The sequence below is a fragment of the Telopea speciosissima genome, chromosome 1, assembly GCF_018873765.1.
Source record: "Telopea speciosissima isolate NSW1024214 ecotype Mountain lineage chromosome 1, Tspe_v1, whole genome shotgun sequence".
Lineage (NCBI taxonomy): Eukaryota > Viridiplantae > Streptophyta > Magnoliopsida > Proteales > Proteaceae > Telopea > Telopea speciosissima.
In genome coordinates, this window is record NC_057916.1 from 10926083 (window position 1) to 10944557 (window position 18475).

Genomic DNA, 18475 nt, shown 5'->3' on the forward strand with positions numbered 1-18475 from the left:
AATTAATTAATTTAATCAAATTGAATCGGGTTTGATGGACACACATCAATATGTAACATATCCAACATGCACATCAGATTCCAAAAGAGGGATGCTTCTGCAATTAGAACATCACCAAGCCTTATCCAAACTGCATGGTGATGGGGTCAGCAACAGTACATTCCACTCTATTTGGGGCTATGTCTCATGTGAGCTCATGCACTCATGTCTTTCTCTCAAATCTCACCAATTCAACCTTTCAGTTCTGCTCTGTGTCTTTTTCCCATTGATTGGTCTTGCTGTGATCTGATATCTAATTTGCTTTCAGTTAACTCATCCTTCTTCAATCTGTTCTTGCTGTTCTATATTATTAGAACAATTACTACCTGCTGCACCCCTGTTTTGCCCCTATTTTCTGTCTGATTTATTTGATCACCTGAAACTGATCTACTCATCAGATCGGGGTGAAACCTGGAAGCATTCAAGGCCTCCTTAATACTGACCTTCGACCAGGGTATTGTTGGGAACAGATTACTTGTTCTGCTGTTATTGAATTTCTACTCAATTCTGTCCTGTCTTATATTGCAGACCTGAGTTTCTTTAATTACTTTCAATCTAGCCATTAGGTTTGAATCATACTTTGGGGATTGTTTGATCTAGCCAAGAATGGAACTCGATTTGAATCTAATGTAGTTCTAGATTGGTAGGATACCAATTAGAAGCCAATAACCAGGATCTACTATGAACTAGGTAAATCGGCTAGGTCAAAATATGTGTAAATTGTGAAATTAGGGCTAGGGTTTGATGGTAGGGTTGGGTCAAGTTGATGTAGGGGAGTCTATCAGTGAAGGTCTCGTTATATTTTAAAGGTGTTGGGTATGTAAACTTGAGTGGGCAGCAGGTTAGGTTTAGGTTTTCTGGGTTTTTGAAAAGGGTATAATGAGGGGATCTAGGGTTTAGGATGGTCAGCTAGGGCTGATATCTGAATCGAGTTTCCCTTATGGTGAGAGGAGAGTTCGATCCAAAAAAGGAGGGATTTTGTTGGCTGGTTTGGTCTGGGCAGAAATTAGGTATTGGGAAAAGTGAAAACAAAAAGAGGGAATGTTAGGGTTTGGGCTGTGAGAGGATTAGAAGAAGAATTGTTGGGGATGGGGATGATTCAAACTCACTGTTGCAGAATTTCTTTGGCAGCAGCTTGTTTGATTGTAGATCTCGAATAAAAATCAAAACTTGAATTGAACTTGAAAGTAGGGCTTCAAAAGAACAAATAGAGCTTGAACGAACCACCCGGGCTTCACACTGCAAGGTGTCCATTGGATCAAACACCAATCCCACCAGCCTTGATCAAATACAAGAAAAAATCTTCACTGGAGAAGAAGAGCAGCAAAAAGCTTTTCATTAATATCAAAATTCGTGTTCAATACTTGCCCCCCTTACAATCTTATATAAAGGACTCAAAAATAGACTCCTACACTAAAAAGTAAAGGCCTAACCCAATTCTTAACCTATTAGGTAACTTAAACTTACTAGGAAACTGAAATAGACTCGAATAGAGTCCTAATCCAGCCCCACTAAACACTTAAAAGAAAACTACTAATATCACTTAAATTGTTAGTTGAGCTGGTTCAATTTATGAACAAAAACACCAAAATAAAACTAAGGAACTAAAACAACTATTCCTGTATGCAACCTAATTACCCATATTTTAGGCCCATAAAAGTGGCCTATTACATAGAAATCCCATGGGATCAAAGGCCCAACATGTATATAACCCAACCCTACACTTACTCCTAAGCAAAGAAGCCAGTTTGGTGATAAATCCGCATCAGAATCTTCTGCTGATCTGACATTCTGATCGTGATTAATTAGAAATCTCTTATTTTCTGAATTTCATTTTCAGATTTGATTCTCTTCTAATTACTCTTAATCCGACCATTACATATCTGCTATCTTCTAAAGATCATCAATCTTATTTATTTGTGAGTGGTTGTTAGAGTTTGACCTTCATCTAAGAAGATTGACTTTTATTGACTTATTTTGGTTTGGGTTTGCTTGGGATCTTGTAAGGGAGGTGTTTAACCTGAACCTAGGGTTCATCCTACCTACCCCTACCAGTTGTCTACATGTATTCAAGTCTTAACAAATGTGTCCAGAAAATAGGGGTGTACCTGTGGTTTCTGTTGATATGTTCTGTATCATCTGGTTTACGATTTCCCTGTAATCGGGTTTTATTCACTTCAAGTTCATCCTATATCATTTTGCTAGTGTTGTGTGGCCTTTCTTATTCTATTTTATTTTATTTTCCCCCTCTCAACTTGTGCTTGTCATGTAGAGAAGAGTTCCATGCCTGTTGCTGAACAGTGTGCTTGGGCATTGGGGAATGTTGCTGGTGAAGGAGAGGAGCTGAGGAATATTTTGCTGGTTCAAGGAGCCTTACCACCACTTGCAAGGATGATGCTGTCAAATAAGGGTTCAACAGCTAGGACAGCTGCTTGGGCCTTGTCAAACCTAATCAAGGTTCTAAACTCTTCACTAAATAAAAGAGGGATCGATATTTAATGCTTTTGAAGTAAAACTGTAAAAGCATGTCTGTTTTGCCCATGACTTATTGGATGTGCCTTCTTTGTGAAATTATTTGATTTGTTTGCCTTGTTGTGGATCGTTTCACTTTACAAATAACATCCCTTCTCAAAGAAATGAATGGTGTTGTTATGTATGATAAAATATGTAATGGATCCTATCCCAATGTGATTTTGCACCTTTTTGTTACTGGTGAAGCCGTTAGCATGTCGATAAATATTTTTATTGTTCCAGTGCAAGTGGACTGTGGAGGGGAAGAGAATTTTGGCTAAATGAAGAAAAGAAGAACTCATTTATTGGTCGAAGTCAATTACAGTGTATGCTTCAAATAGAGAAGAATTCACATGGTTTTCAGCTATATAGAAGAGGAATCACACTGACTCTGGATAGTAGAGATATGTTACCCTTGAATTCAGCATAGGGAGGACCCATCGAATAATTTTCTCCTTTGATCTGTTGGTAGTCTTTTTTCACCACCCGAGAAGGAGCCACTTATTTCTCAAAAGTTGTCATTTTTTGCTTCCAAATGCTCCAAGCAATTACCCCATTAATTAGAAACTTACGCCTCTTACCCTTATCTGCTTGATTGGGACATTATCAAAAAGAAAATACCTCTGGGTGCAGACAAGCTATACCTGTAGTAAGTGGGAATCTCTTTCCGAAACTCTATTATGAAAGGGAAGATGTATAATGACTAAGGGGCAGTTCTCACGGCTTAAGATAGAAGAGACAAGCACTTAAGCACATGACTTCTAGATATGAGATGAATATGGCCAGAATACTATCCTTGTAAGCAGTTCACATAATTGATTACTTTGGTCAATTAATTGATGAGGAAAATGGGTTTGATTATGACGTAGGGGTGCAATTGGATGAAGCTTTAATTTAGAAGTAGATGTGATATGTTGAATTAGAATTTCTCGGTGCGGTTGGGATCAACTATAGTTTACAGGATAGAGGAACTCCACCATAAAATTGGTTTTGAGCTTTGGACCTTTTCGGAAGATCGATGCAATGAAAAGCTTGGTGTTGAATGTGTGATGTTTCCCCGGTGACAGCTTAAATTGAAAAAAGAAAAAAAAAGGTGATAGTAAAGAAAGCAGATGAAAGAATGGAGTGAACGGACGGAATCGCAAATTGCAATTAGGTATGAGATTTATGATTGTGCTTAAGGTTATTTGCAGAGAGAGAGGGAGAGTATGGGCTGCAATGTTTTTGTTCAGGGATTTGGTTGGGGTAGGTTGGTTACGATTTCTTCCAATAGCCTGCATCAGGTTGAAATTTAAAAGCCCTTTGATTCAGTTCTGAGCATGTCATGGTTTATTAGAATTTTGGAAGATTTGGTGCAAGTGAGGTAGGATTTCAGTGTAGATGGAAAGAAGACAAGGAAGGGTGTGACAATATCAAATCTAATAAACCAGCAATATAGCAAACAAGGAAAAAGAAGAAGATAGAGGAAGAAGAGGAATTCTGTCTAGGAAAAACAGAATTGGTGAGTATGAACCTCACCTCTTGTCAACTTATATAATGGAAAGATTACAGGCAATAGAGAAGCTAGAAGCTTCCTTTTGGATACAATAAGAAACTAATGTAGACATAAAATTAGAAACGCAATCATCCAGAAGACTAACTGAATGCGAAAATAAATCGGTAACTTTAACAAAATAGAAGAGTTGTCTGGTAAGGCACCGTCTCAGCATTACCATGACATGTAGCATATTTTTCTAGAACTCAAAAAATTAATCATGCACCCAGAACAACAATATGGATTTTGTTTTTTTAATTTTTAAATAGAGATAGCTAGTTTGTTAAGGCTCCCTGATTCTTACATTTTTTTGTGAGTAGGAGGTTAGGAGAACATATTTTATTATAATCAGGGTCTGCACTTCATTTTTTCTCTTATATTCTCGTATTTTGTGATTTCCATATGACAGTCTACTCTGCAGTGCATGCAACATTAGGGCTACCGCTATCCTTGTGGTTAAACAGTTGGCACTTTGCTTTGCTGGTTTGTATCTTCATGTTCATAGAGGTTGGAATAATGCATGTGTCAATTTGGATCTTTATGTTTGTGGAGCTTAGATTGACCATCTTGTGCTTTAGTGATTGCCTTATCAAGGAAACTGTAAGAAGGAAAAGTAATGATCTTCTATTGTATTTGCTATTTTTGCACATTATTGGGATCCACTACTGTTGTACATTTTTCTTTAGTAGATTCCTTTCATTTCTCCATGCTGTGACTTTACACTAATATACTTTTGCTTTATAGATTATAATTTTGATTGTTTAATGGTATTATGGGGAATATTCTATATTTCTATTAGTGGATCTGAATGACTTAATTTTTTATCTGTAGGGACCTGGTCCTAAAGCTGCAACAGAGCTCATAAAAATTGATGGTGTACTGGATGCAATAATTTGGCACTTGAGGAAAGCGTAAGAATAAGCTGTTTTTATCTTTTTGGAGTTACTCAGTGTGATTTCTGATTGCTTTAGTTAGTATTAACAGGTGTGAGAACCAATATTACCTTAGGGATTACGAGCACAAGATGGATGAGCACTATGAAAGTTTGTGGTTGCTAATTGGTTGTAAAGGGTAAATGGGTTAGAGAATGATCCATGGGCAGAACTGTGATGGTTTAAAAGAAAGAAATACCGTGGATCCTGTAGTGCTAAGAAGAAAGAACATAGAATACAATGAAATATGGGAAGAACATAATCAGTAGCATAAAATAGCATAAAGTAGAAAAGGTTGACCATGGAGTAGAGCCCAAGGTATTGCCAAAGGAAATGAATAATCTTTCTACTCCTTGACCAAAAATCTGAATTACAGTGGCTTCGTGAATCTATGCTACTATAAATGTCGTTACTTGATTATTAATCAAACTAAGCCTCACAATGCGATTTTAATCACTATTTTGTAGTCCCACTATTAACATTTGAGACTATCAACTTAAGAAATAGTATCTATAATCAAATGAAACATCCTATAATAGGTTTTAGAACTTGTTCGCAAATTAACATTCTACCAATATTTCATCGCCCCCTCCCCACCCTACCCCCCCCCAAAAAAAAAAAACGCATTGTATCTATATTTTACTCATGCCTTTGTTAATATAGTTTGGAATCACTAGAACTTGGTCTTATTGGAAAAGTAACTGAATACACTTGCAAATGACACCAAAATTATTTGAAATGAAGAAGTTTTGACCTTTCAAAAATATCCCCAAATAAAATGAAGGAAATAACTCTTGTAATGACTAAAAACTCAAAATTAGAATTGACTGCGCAAGTTTAAACATGTTTAACCTCCCTTGAGTTAGATATGGGAATTCCAAAGAGAAAGCATCAATATTTTAAGCTTAAGATGTACCCGTCAGCTATAGTTGGTGGATATCGTCAACTTCAAATCCTATATTCCTGCATTGCATTGGAGGTGGGGACATTAATTTGTGAAGGTTAGGGCAAAGAACGTGAACAAAACATGTACATCCAAAAAGAGATGATTTGGTCTAACTACAGAGAAGGGAATGATTTCCAAGAACCACAGATGGCATACAATTTATCAAATAACAAGTAGTTAGAATAACATCACCCCTGTAAAACTTTGGAACATGCATATGAAACATTAAAGAGCAAGCGATTTCCAACAAATGCCGGGTTTTTCTTCTCAGCAACACCATTTTGCTGGGGAGTATAGACACAATTGCTTTGATGTATTGTGCCATGATCAGAACAAAAATTAGATATTTCATGTTGAGTATACTCTAAAGCATTATCAGAACAAAAATGTTGATTGACACACCAAATTGAGTCTTTATTTCATTATAAAACTGCTTGAAAGTAGAGAAAACTTCAGATCGATCCTTTAACAGATATAACTAGCCAATCAGGTCCTTCGACCTTGATTTGAGGCTGATCCAAGCCTCTGATTTTCTGTGGTAAAAAATTTCCCAAAATCTGGGTTTTTTAAAAAAAAAAAATCTCAGATTGTGGTTTTATAGAGAGCGGGCCTTGGTGCAATGGTAAGGTTGCTCCATAGTGACCAAGTGGTCACAGGTTGGAGTCTGGAAACAACCTCTTTGCAAAAGCAGGGGTAAGGCTGCATACATTATGACCCTCCCCAGACCCCACAGTGATGGGAACCTCGTGCACTGGGTATGTCCCTTTTTTTTTCTTCAGATTTTGGTTTTCTAATTCCTATCTCTTATTCCGCTGTTGGATCATTGCTCTATTGTGCGATTTTCATATACTGTTGGCATGTTATATCTGTCCCCCCATCAAGTGTTGACTTTGACTTCTATTGAACTGCTATTTCTGGCTAGAATTGGTTGCTTTGTTGGGGGTAGTGCTGCTGGTCATTCTTCTTAATATTTTTATCTGCTATTGGCTGCTGTGGATGAAGAAGAACAAGAAGAACAGGAAGAAATTACAAGAAAGGACAGACTAAACACATTTACAACTAACCCAACCAATGAGAAATACATAACAGAAAACCCCCTGTGCTATTTATTTAACAAATGCCAAGCCCATTACTTGTACTGTACTTCTCTGCTATCAGCTTCCTCCCAAGAGTCATCATCTTACAACTATTTTTGAAGCTCCATAACCACTCAATGCAGGAAGATTTAGGGTTTTAACCTTGAAACTTGCATGTAGGCCCCCCCCAATAGTATAGCTAGAAAACAAGAAATTAAAGTGTTTAGAACCGAGAAAGAAAAATAATGGCATAATTAATGAGTATGCAGTACTCTTGGGTTAGAACCTGTTCAAGTAATGCTGTTAAATCAGATAGTAGAGTTTGGTGATGGAAGGGATCCAGTTCTTTTATTGTGAAGTCACAGCTTAAAGCAATAACTGGTCAATCTCAGACAGATATCTTTTATCTTTTAATTTTGGCCAATGTTGCCCTACAAGAGTGCCTTTCTTCTTCTTTTTTTGGCGTCTTAATGTGGGCAGCTTACATGGGAAGCATTTTTCACTGTTGATCGTTTGATTTCCAGGGGATCATGTACTCCCAAATGAATGCTCTTTCTGCCTTAGGGATGCTGTGTCTGTTCCTCGGCTTTTTATATTCCTGCCCTTTTGCTGGTGACATGTGGGACTCTTCTGTTCCCTAGCCAGTTTCATTGGGTTGCTCAGGAAAACAATTGCTTCATTTTCAGCTGTGGAATTCTAAGACTTTAAGGGTTCAGGTAGGAGATTGTGGACTTTAATTCCAAGGGCTGTTATCTGGACTCTGGAGTCCTTCGCTAACAAAAATTCATTCGATGTTTCAGAAATACTCTTTCCTATATAACAATGTTACTTGTAAAACAAGTCAAGTTCCTGATTGTCCCTTTCTCTATGAGGTCTGGATTTCAACTCTCCTTAACCTCAAAAGCAAAATTTTTATATGAAGATAATGAAAAATATGCACAGAATAACTTGCCAAACTGCAGTTAAAAATGGTGTGATTGTGTTGTCTTGGATGATACAAACAAACCCATCTGGGTTAAATGCTCGGTGTGGTATAAGCTCGGGTGAGTCAAAGAATGGATGACAGTCCATTCAGTTTGATTTGCTATGTTAATATTTTTATGTACTTCTGAGTTTCAGAAAAATTGACTTTGTGTATGAGCATTGATCAGGCGGTGCTTTCTACGTCAAAACATTTAAGTAGCTAATATATATATATATATATATATATATATGTATATTCACATTAATCCTAGTCATTTGAGTATTGAATGTTGTAACCAAATTCTTTCTGTATTTGCATGATTTGTTTCCAAGGCTCCCTTTATTTCTATCTGAAATATTTTTTCAGGAATTATTTTAAAAGCCAAAGGAAATTGTATAAGAATGTGAAGAGACTATCTTACTGAAATGTAATACAAAATTAAAAAAAAAATATTTCCACATCTATTTTGTATAAATGGTTTTATGAGAAAAGTGGTGATGTCCTGGTCAATGATACAAATCGCTATTCTTGGAGGTCACTACGCGATCCTATGGTTGGATTTTTTTTTCCTAAAGCAGCCATACCTAAATATGCTTACTTAATGTATAATCAAGAAGAATTAAAACAACAAATTTTCTTAACTAAGAATTAAAAATTGTCCCATTAGAAGGAGCCTACGGATTTCTCATAAAACGTTCAGCGTTTCCATGAGCATCTGCAATACCTCACATAAAATTAATTTACTGGTACTGCAGTGATGCTATACTGTAATCCTCTTTTTTTTTGGTGAATAAAATATGATTACCAAAAGCCCCTCAAAAAAATGAGAGGAGGGGGGGGGGGGGGAGGATACACAGGGGAAAAGAAAAGGAGGGGGGAACTATACAAGCCTCAAGCCTTAAGAGGATATGCAACGAGGAAAAAAGAGAGAAACATCTAAACCCCAAAATACAACAATGTGCCTGTTCCTTGGGGTGTCAACAAGAGGTCTATGAGGAACCATGTGGAGCTTGGAATTAATATCAAAGGAGATGGCTTTCCAAATCATGTCAATAGAATAAGAATTGGAGGTCCATCTTCGGAGATCCATCCAAATGTGGGATATAGCAGCCCCAAACACAAGCTTGCCTGCGGTATCACAGATCGAACTGCCTGAAAAAACCCTATCCAACCAAGGCCATTCCCTGTCGAAGGAATAGGTCTCCTATTGCGGGGCCAAATGGAGTGTAAAGCCCAAATGAAGAGGGCTATGGGGCAGGAGAAAAAAAGGTGATCGACGTCCTCAATGCTATTCCAACAAAGAACACAGGAGGGGGGGGGGGGGACAGGTGTGTGTCGGTGAAGGAGAAATGCTTTGGTGGGGAGGCAAAGGTTAAGGGTTTTCCAAACATTATAACTATGGTGGGGGATACAACCTTTGAACCAGGGAACAGGGGGGCATGGGGTCTAACAAAGTCCCAAGTACAGTAGGAGGTAAAAACCCCTTTAGAGGAGGGGAGCTAGGTAATCTTGTCTGAGAGAGAGGGGGTGGGGGGGGGGGGGAGGGGGGGTTGAGAAACCCAGACTGGGGAGAGATAGGGGGAAAGGGGAGGGGGAACCAAGAGCCTAAGGAGATGATTTTGGAGAGGAGGTCAGATTTTGGAATACCAGAACAATAGACTGCATGGGCTCCTAGAAGGTTATAAAGGACTCCTAGGGGATGCCAGAAATCTAACCAAAGGGAGAGTGAGTTCCCACCAGAGATCACAGAGGAGGTGGCTGAAAGGGCTAAGGGACGGAGAAGAAGGATTTTACGCCAAACCCAGGAGGGGTCAGCGGGGTGGGGGACAGTCCAGATGGAGTCATGTTTAAGGAGATAGGAGTAGACCCAATTGACTCAGATTGAGTCATGCTTGGTGGAGATTTTCCAGATTAGCTTGAGGATACCGGCAATATTATAGTCCTGGATCCTGCGAATACCAAGACCTCCTTCAGATTTAGGGAGACAGATGGCTTTCCAGCTAATTGGGTGAAGGAATTTAGAAGATTCCTTACCTTTCAAAGAAAGGAGCAGAAGAGAGAGTTCATGGCTTTGATGGTGGATTTTGGAAGCCCATAGATACCACACCAGTTGATGTAAGATGATTGAAAAACTCTGATCAGCTCAAGCCTGTGATGGCCATTACTCTGCTTCCTATACTGCAATCCTTTTCCAATACATAAAATATATTGTGTGTATTTCTTCCTGCAATTTCTCATTGTTACATCTTACTCCTGATATTTCTATAATTGACCATTGACTATGTTATTTGGTCAAATTCAGGGATGAAGAGTTGGCCACTGAAGTTGCGTGGGTAGTTGTATATCTTTCAGCTCTTTCGAACATTGCTACTGGTATGCTGGTAAAGAGTGATGTTGTTGAACTACTTGTCGGGAAACTGGCAACATCGGGCAGTTTACAGTTGCTCATTCCGGTAATAGGCATGGACAAATAAATCAAGTTAGTTTAATGTGTTCATTTTGCTAAAGTTCATGTGATGTCCACTATAACTGCTTACAATAAAGCCTGTGACGGCCATTACTCTGCATTCAATTACAATGTTATATGCTTGTCTTAGTCATTGTGAATTCTGGATATTGAATTGAGAACCGTGGGCAATGTCATAATGTTAATGGGCATCAATTATTTTCTTTTTCTTCTTGATGATTTCTATGAGTTAACCAGAATCATATTGTAACTTCTCCAGCCTTGATACCATGAAATTCCTAGCCATAATTCTCAGCTCATTTCCTGCCTATTGCTGCTTTGACTCGATTTACTGTTTGCTGGTTCCACACAATTAAAGACCCTTTCTGTTAGCTTCAGTTGGCACAGAATCTTGATATCTGAGCCAATAGGAGGGTAAATAATAATAAAAATCCCGGACTCCTAAAAATTCCCATGATGGCCATAACTTGTCTGGTTTTTATCATGAAACTGTCAGTAACAAATTTGGATTTAATAATGTGCAGATTCTTGACTTATTTAATCTTCAATTCTTCAATTAAGATAAGCAGCTAGTAGTCTACAACCAGAGCAGATAGCTACATAAAGGACAACATATGGTACCTAGGTCTTTTATTCCTTTAGTAACCATTATTTTTTTTTAATGAAAAACATATTTATATCTTTATAAATTATAACCTGTACATGGATTCTAGGATATGACATTGGAAGAGTATGGACTTGTTAAGTGATTCATCAGAAGAAAATCTTCACTTTGGTCGCCAGAAATAAGAAATATTTGGAGGGGGGGGGAGATTCCTAGTTCCTATTTCTGGCTAGCACGTAGAACTTTATGAGGTTTGAGAAACTATGGGAGGCATTGTATGTGGCTAAAATATCAAACCAAACTGACGGTTAGATTAGGAGATACGAACATGGACAGAAAATAGAAACTAAGAAAAACCAGAAAATAGCAAGTAAAGAGAACTAGCATAACTCTCAATCTACCAGTCCGATGGACACCAAATTAATTGCGAATTGAGTAGCTAGGATGGGGATTAACTGATTAACACAGTCAAAATTCCACCCAATCTGACAGCTATATACTCAAAAAACATTGACTGAAAGTCAGACATATATATGCTGTGAAACATTCCTATCGCAAATCTGAAACAGTGCAGGAGAACAATGGAAGATAAAAAGGATTAGAAGAACAATAACAAGGGTTTAAATAAACACAAAAAGAAGTTAGAAATCACCCAAGAAGAAACTATGGTAGAAAGAAAATAGCTGCTGGAATGTCTGCAGAAAAGAAAAGAAAGAAGAAGAAAACAAAAGAGAAAGATATGGCTTGGCTTCACCCCCAAAGCCTGCAGGTGGGCTTCTTCACCCTCCCTCCAAAGCTTCATCACTTTGGCTGCAACTGAATCACCACAGTACACTCATCTCACATAGAGTTTCTTTTCCAAAACATCAAATCTGTGGGCTAGCTGCCCCTTCCTCTTTATTTATGTTGGACACAATACAAAATTAGTAACCCTTCTATTGTATGGGGTTACTTGGCTGCCAAGATATTTAGGAAATCTAAAAAGAAGTTTCCTTGCTATTACAAAATTAGAAACTTACAAAAATATAAAGAGACTCTTAGTTGCTACTACTTTTAATGACTAAGGGCTTATTACTAAAACAAAATAGTAACTAGGAAAGATTGTAGTAACTCCACATGTGGCAGCAACATGTGCCCACATAATCATCCAAAATAGAAACTAAGGTTGTTAAAGATTACAACATTATGGGGTTTGTAGTTAACCACGATAGGGGGAGTGTCCCTATCATGGTATATCTTTAGTTTTCTTTTTTATCTTCCTAGTTAGTCTAGTACTTTATATCTGAAGTTAAGAGTTAGTTAGAGTTAGACTAGGATACTGGGATATCTACTCCTATTGCTGTTATGTTTCAGTTTGATTAATATAAATAAGGGGGCTGGCAGTAGACCATTCTAGTCTATCATTCAACCTCCTCTTCTCTCATATCTTCTCTTCTTCCATACTCTTTCTCTCTCTCTCTCTCTAGTTGCAGGTACTGGTTATAGATTCTGGGTTTTTCACATGGTATCAGAGCCGTAACCAGTACCTGATTCTCTCTGTTATAGCTGTTTTGAGAGTCGTTTTGTGTTTCTGGTTTGAAGAAGGAAACCCTAGTTCATAAGAGAAGAACTAGGGTTTCATTACTTGTTTTGATGAAAATTTTCTTTGAAGAATCATACCTGATCGATTGACTCTGCTACTATGAAGTTTTTATTCTGGTTTTGCTACTGCTGTTTTGCTCTCAACATGTCTGCTGGTTGCTATTGTACATATCTGATGCTACTACTGCTGATTTATATACTGTTTCCTCCTCTGGTTCATGCTGAAGATTTTTTCACTGGAGATTTCTGGAATTCTTTATGGTATCAACTGCTTCCTGTTTAGGGTTACTGAACCTGGTGTCGTGGTTAATTGCTGCTGCTATCTGAATTTTTCTTTCCAGTGCTGAAGTTACTATTGATTCTGGTGTAACTGCTTCTATTTGCTATCGATTCCTTGCTTGCTTGCACTTGGTTCTCCGCCTCTTGGTTCGAAGGTTTGCTGGAGTTCTCCCCTTGCTGCTTCTTCGTGCTTTCGATTTGCCGAAAATATCCACTCTTCATTCATCTTTATCTTTTTTTTAATCCTGGTTCTTCCACCATAGTCTGCCCAACGCGAGGTTGAAGAAACCTCACGATTGTTGTTTAATTCCCTTCGTTTAAGCACATCTGGGTTGAAGGGGATTCCAAAACTATGTTAGATAAATAGCTTGCTTGGGAGATCCTGCATTCTATGGAGCATCAAAATATTACAGAAAGATATCAGAATGCAGAAGCACAACTTGAGTGTCTTTTGACAATTTCGTCCTACCATCATGGAGAAGCTAACGATGTAGCTACTCATTTAGCTGCTGAGTCACAGAGATTCATAAATACTAGGTGCCTTAAGGCTCTTATCTTTATTCTTTAGGCAGAATTTTTTTCCTGGTGGAAGCAATCTTTATGCATAACACATCCAACAGTGTCTGTTGTCAGCGCACTGTTTCCTTTTGTCTACATTTTTTTTTTTTGGGTGGGGTGGGATAGTGTTCTCTTTAGGTGTCAAGAGATTTTTGGTTTTCTTGTCACCCCCACCCTGGCTTCTTTTTCTCTTGTTTCCTTTTGTTTATATTGTTTTTTGGGTGGTAGAAGCTGTCTGGTTTTGGGTTTGCTTTTGCTTGTGTTCGTTGTAGCAGGGAGCTGGTGGTGCTTTTGTTTCTCTTTTTGCTATATCGTTTGTTGTTGCTTATCTCCCCCCCTCCCCTGCAAAAAAAAAAAAATCATGTGACATGAGTAGGATACCATTCCAAATGTTGCAGAACAAATTGTATAATGAAATAACAGTAACACTGTTTCATTATGTGATACTCTTCCCCCCCACCCACTGCCTGCCCCAACCCAATTTGCATGCAGTATAATTTATGGTTGGCCTGTTGGTAATAAAAATAAAATATATAGAGTAGTTAATGAATATTCTGTGGACATGGTGGTGGGTGTCATTTTGACTTATTTAGTTTCATTTCAGAAAAGACCTGCATCTGAAATTATCCCCTGATAATTCTGTTTTTCCATTTTCTCCCCCTAAAAAAGAAAAGTTAATTCCTTCATTTGTTTTCAAGTAGGTCCTGCGAAGTTTAGGTAATCTTGTTTCAGGTGAAAGTTACACAACTAGTGTTGTTCTTGTGGCTGGGCATGCTGTTACAGGTTAGTGAACCACTTCTGCTTGCTTGGATGCAAAACTGTAATTTTCTTTTAGAAAATGCTATGGAAGTGACTTGACAAATAATTAAATTTTGCAGATAATATGATAACGGCACTGATAAAATGTTTGAGTAGTGAGCATCGGGTCTTGAAAAAGGTATATTTTTAATCTTTGGCTCTTACACTATTAATTTTGTCGTCCACACTGGCTAAAGTCTTTTGCAAATGATGTAGGAGGCTGCTTGGGTTCTGTCTAACATAGCAGCTGGTTCCCTTGCACACAAGCGGTTGATATATTCTAGCGAGGCAATTCCATTATTGTTGCATCTTGTTTCAACAGCACCGTTTGACATAAGAAAGGAGGTAGCATATGCACTAGGCAACCTCTGTGTTGCTCCGCAGGAAGGTGTTGGACAGCCATTTGTGATTTTGGAGCACTTGGTCCCACTTGTTGGTAGAGGTTGCCTTCTAGGATTTATTAATTTGGTGAGATCTGCTGATGTTGAGGCTGCAAGACTAGGACTTCAGTTCTTGGAGCTGGTAAGTGAATCTGCTTTCTCGTCCATCATTTTTTATGTAATATTCTACTTGATAAGATTTTGTGTATTATTTGGCTGGCCTGACTGTTATCATGTTTCTGATCCTTTGCATTACCATATATTTGTTCTTCTGCCTTCCAGATATTGTGGACCTACATCCATCCCTCATCTTCTAAGCCTTATCCCAATTTTTGGGGTCTGTTATGTTGAACCCTATTCCTCAATTCTGCCCTATACGGGTGCTAGCCTGTTTTTATAATCCTGGTGCTAGCCTGTTTTTATAATCCTGGTGAATTTTGTCCTGGTGTGGATCTGACTAAATATTAAGGATGTTTGGCTGGGTTAACTGCTGCTATGCTCTCTGTATGGTGTTTGGCAGCTCTTTACGTGCTTTTAACTCTAGAGTGGGGCATAGAGATAAAACCCTAATTTGTTGCACGTGGTATTGTTACCCCCACATTGCACCATCTCGTAGCTAAGGCCATCATAAATTTCTACACCACTTGACATATTGTCAACAGAATAATCTAATACACAGCAGTCATGACTGAAAAACTCATGTTTCAAATATGTGGCGAATCATTTATAGTTTTGCCAGTCAATTGTTATTTTCTTTGAGGCTCTGTCTGGTTGCAAGTAAATGGAAGGGAAGGGAAATAGAATCAGTTTAAAAGGAAAATGGAAATTTTTGTAATCGTGTGATTGTCTAACTACCTTAACCTCTTACTAAATATGGTAATCATACTTCTCAGATAGTGTCTTTTATTTTCCTTCTTAAAATCAAGGAATTGGTTTTAAAATGTAGTAAATTTTTTAATAACTAGAGTTGGAATGTTTTGGAGTAAGTTACACAATCATGTTAGGCAATGATTACAAAAGTTTTCATTTTGGTTTTAATTTGATTTCACTTCCCTTCCCTTTATTTTACTTTGCAGCCAGATGGAACCTAAAGGTTTTTTCCCATTTTCTTAGTGAATATCACCAGCTATATCACTTCACTTCCCCTTGTTGACATTTGTTTTGCTTCTGTGGTTCTATGAATGTGTAATGGTCCCAGACTGCACTTCTGGTAACAAGCCACATGAATAATTGTTTATTTTCAGAAAACATGGTCTTGTCCAGTGTGTGCATCAGAACAAAACCCAGTCCAAGTTCTAGGTTCTACTACTATCATTTCAAAATCCTATCCAAGTTCTAGGTTTTATTATCATTTAAGTTCCTCTGGTTCTATCTATGAAAGGTTACATGTGGTATTAGCTGTGTTGGTCAACTCTGGTTCAACTGGATGGTACTTATGATGCCATGTTGAAGTTGCAGGGTCAGTCCCATCTTGCATATAGAAGAGTACATATTACATGAAATCCAGATAAAACCTTAGATCAATAACATGAGACTTGCTCTTTTCTTCCCAGGATCATGAAATAAACAATAGAAGTATTAAGGGCCCTGGTCAATTTTTGTAGTGGAGTACTGTAGAATTTTTCTGAAACTCGGCCAAATTGTAGATATGAACCATGCATTTAGTCCTTCATAATATAAAAGCAAAGGTTTATTTCATGCACATAAGACTTGCATTGTCAGTTTAACTGATAACAAAAATTTATAGTGTTTTGGTGAATGGTTAGTCTAAGATTTGCAATGCAGACACATTGATGACCTGGGACTTCGAGAGCCATTTTGAAGATCTTCCTGAAACACTCTTGAAAACTTCATTGTGCAGGTCATGAGGGGGATGCCCAATAGTGAAGGACCAAAGCTTGTTGAGATAGCGGATGGAATCGAAGCTATGGAAAGATTTCAATTTCATGAAAATGAAGAGCTGAGAAACATGGCAAATGGATTAGTTGATAAGTACTTTGGTGAGAGCTATGGGCTTGATTAGTAGAAACAGCATGGCCGAGAACCACAGGTTTGCAGCTCCTTGCCTCTGGCTGTGTATATATGTAACACCACTTTTTACTAAAAGTTAAGCATTGGAAATCTCTGGAAATTAAACAAAACATGGTGTTGGTCACTTGTATCCTTGGTGTGTTCATCATGTCTCCATAATTCTCTTAAAGAAAACTAATTCATGATCTAGCATAACTTGCAGTCTGTAGTGGAGTTGATCAAACCATTTCGTTTAACAGATTGGAGAGATCCACTTTTAGATTACAGGTCCTATCCCAGCTTTCCTGACAAAGAAAAAGGTGTTCAATTAGTAAGAGAACAAAGATCACAAGTGAGGCTGCAAGCTTTCCCCAAAAAGTAGGGTTGGGGGGAGGGGGAAGGAAAGAGACAACACTTCAGCCTGACTATTTCTTCATCAATTCTTCCCGCATTCTTATGATCTGTCACAAACGCCAGGTTTTTTATGCAGGAGAATGACACCGGCAGCCCAGTTCCGGCCGCGCATGGATCAATACAGGATGCAGGTATCATCTCTCCTGCGTAGAGAACCTTAGATGTTTTCCTCTTGTGCTAGTGTTAAGGTGAACTCTTTCTGAAGGGCTAATGAGAATCCATTATTTATAGTAGCTCATTTACTCAGGAATGTTGTAAATTATATATTCTCAGGAATGTTGTAAAAAAAAAAAAGAAGATAAAATACTGGTTAGCCACTTGATTTGATTGATGCCTTTTAATGTTATTTATGTGGTTGGCATTTTACAAAATCTCTGAGATGACGAGTTTAATGTTATTTTGCTGACGTCAGCTGCCATCTAACTATATATGATGACAAAACAAAACTTCATTTCAGACATCTATGTGTGGTCTTAACATTGTCAGCTTTGTATCCAACTTTTAAGGATTACGGATTTTTGGATTATGTGCTCTCTGTCGTGTGTCTCTACATTGAATTATCCAAACTAGAATAGTTGGCCCTAAATCTACTATTCTACCTGAGGCCATTATGGAACGACAGCCTGGTTTGTTGTTTTGCTCTTGTTTTATAGAAATGCTTTGAAGATCGGTTAATAGAATGGCTACCTTTCATTTTTGTACACAGAGCACCTTTCCTTTTCCATTTCTTTTATTGGGAAAAGGAAGTCACATTTTAAGTGTTTGCTTCCCTCTCCAGGTTTCTTTCCCCTCTATTATTGGAATATGTGCACATCCTGTACTGCCGCCTGCCCGTCTGCGCCTCGCCTCGCCTCGCAAACACAGCAAGTCATCTGATTACCACTTTATCCCTGCCTGAATGTCTTGCCCAAGTGGGAGTAAAATAATTGCGTACCTTGCTGTGTCTGCACTGCACAGCGCACAGGAGGGGCAGGCGGCAGTTGAGGATCCAAAGTGGAATATGTGGGGTTTTTCTCTTCTCTCATTAAATATATTGCCTGCCTGCTATCGGTACGGGACTACGGGGTACCAACTACCAAGGTCAAGACCTCTTAAATACCTTCTAAGAAAAGGAACATGGCACTCCATGATTCATGGTACATGGCAATCCTTTATAGATGGCATCACATTTTGAAGCCTTACTGCAATTAAAGTGCTCAATAAATGAAGACCTTTACCAATTAATCCATTTGTATTTAACTTTTTTTTTTGGTAAAAACATTTGTATCTAACTTGAAGCAATCCAATAAGGGAATCCAGTGGCCTTCCCAAGGAGGTATTAAATCTTCAACATAGAGAATATTGAATAGTCTATTATAAGTTTAGGGGAAAGGTTTTGTACA

At 38.0% G+C, this 18475-nt stretch overlaps 1 protein-coding gene across 3 annotated transcripts in view; it reads left to right on the top strand.

Annotated features, from left to right (window-relative positions):
- LOC122643045 (importin subunit alpha-9) overlaps positions 1 to 17349 on the top strand; it is a 30806-nt gene extending 13457 nt beyond the window's left edge. The window contains exons 5-12 of one of the 3 annotated variants that reach the window (XM_043836692.1): positions 2312 to 2496; positions 4916 to 4995; positions 10305 to 10455; positions 14193 to 14274; positions 14370 to 14428; positions 14506 to 14811; positions 16531 to 16719; positions 17157 to 17349. In XM_043836692.1, coding sequence (XP_043692627.1) covers positions 2312 to 2496; positions 4916 to 4995; positions 10305 to 10455; positions 14193 to 14274; positions 14370 to 14428; positions 14506 to 14811; positions 16531 to 16692 — 1025 coding nt within the window. In that variant the 3' untranslated portion in view covers positions 16693 to 16719; positions 17157 to 17349. Of the gene's footprint in view, positions 1 to 2311; positions 2497 to 4915; positions 4996 to 10304; positions 10456 to 14192; positions 14275 to 14369; positions 14429 to 14505; positions 14812 to 16530; positions 16988 to 17156 lie in introns of those variants that run through there. The other 2 variants (XM_043836685.1, XM_043836677.1) reach the window with 2 other exon arrangements.
- Positions 17350 to 18475: the final 1126 nt, after the last annotated feature.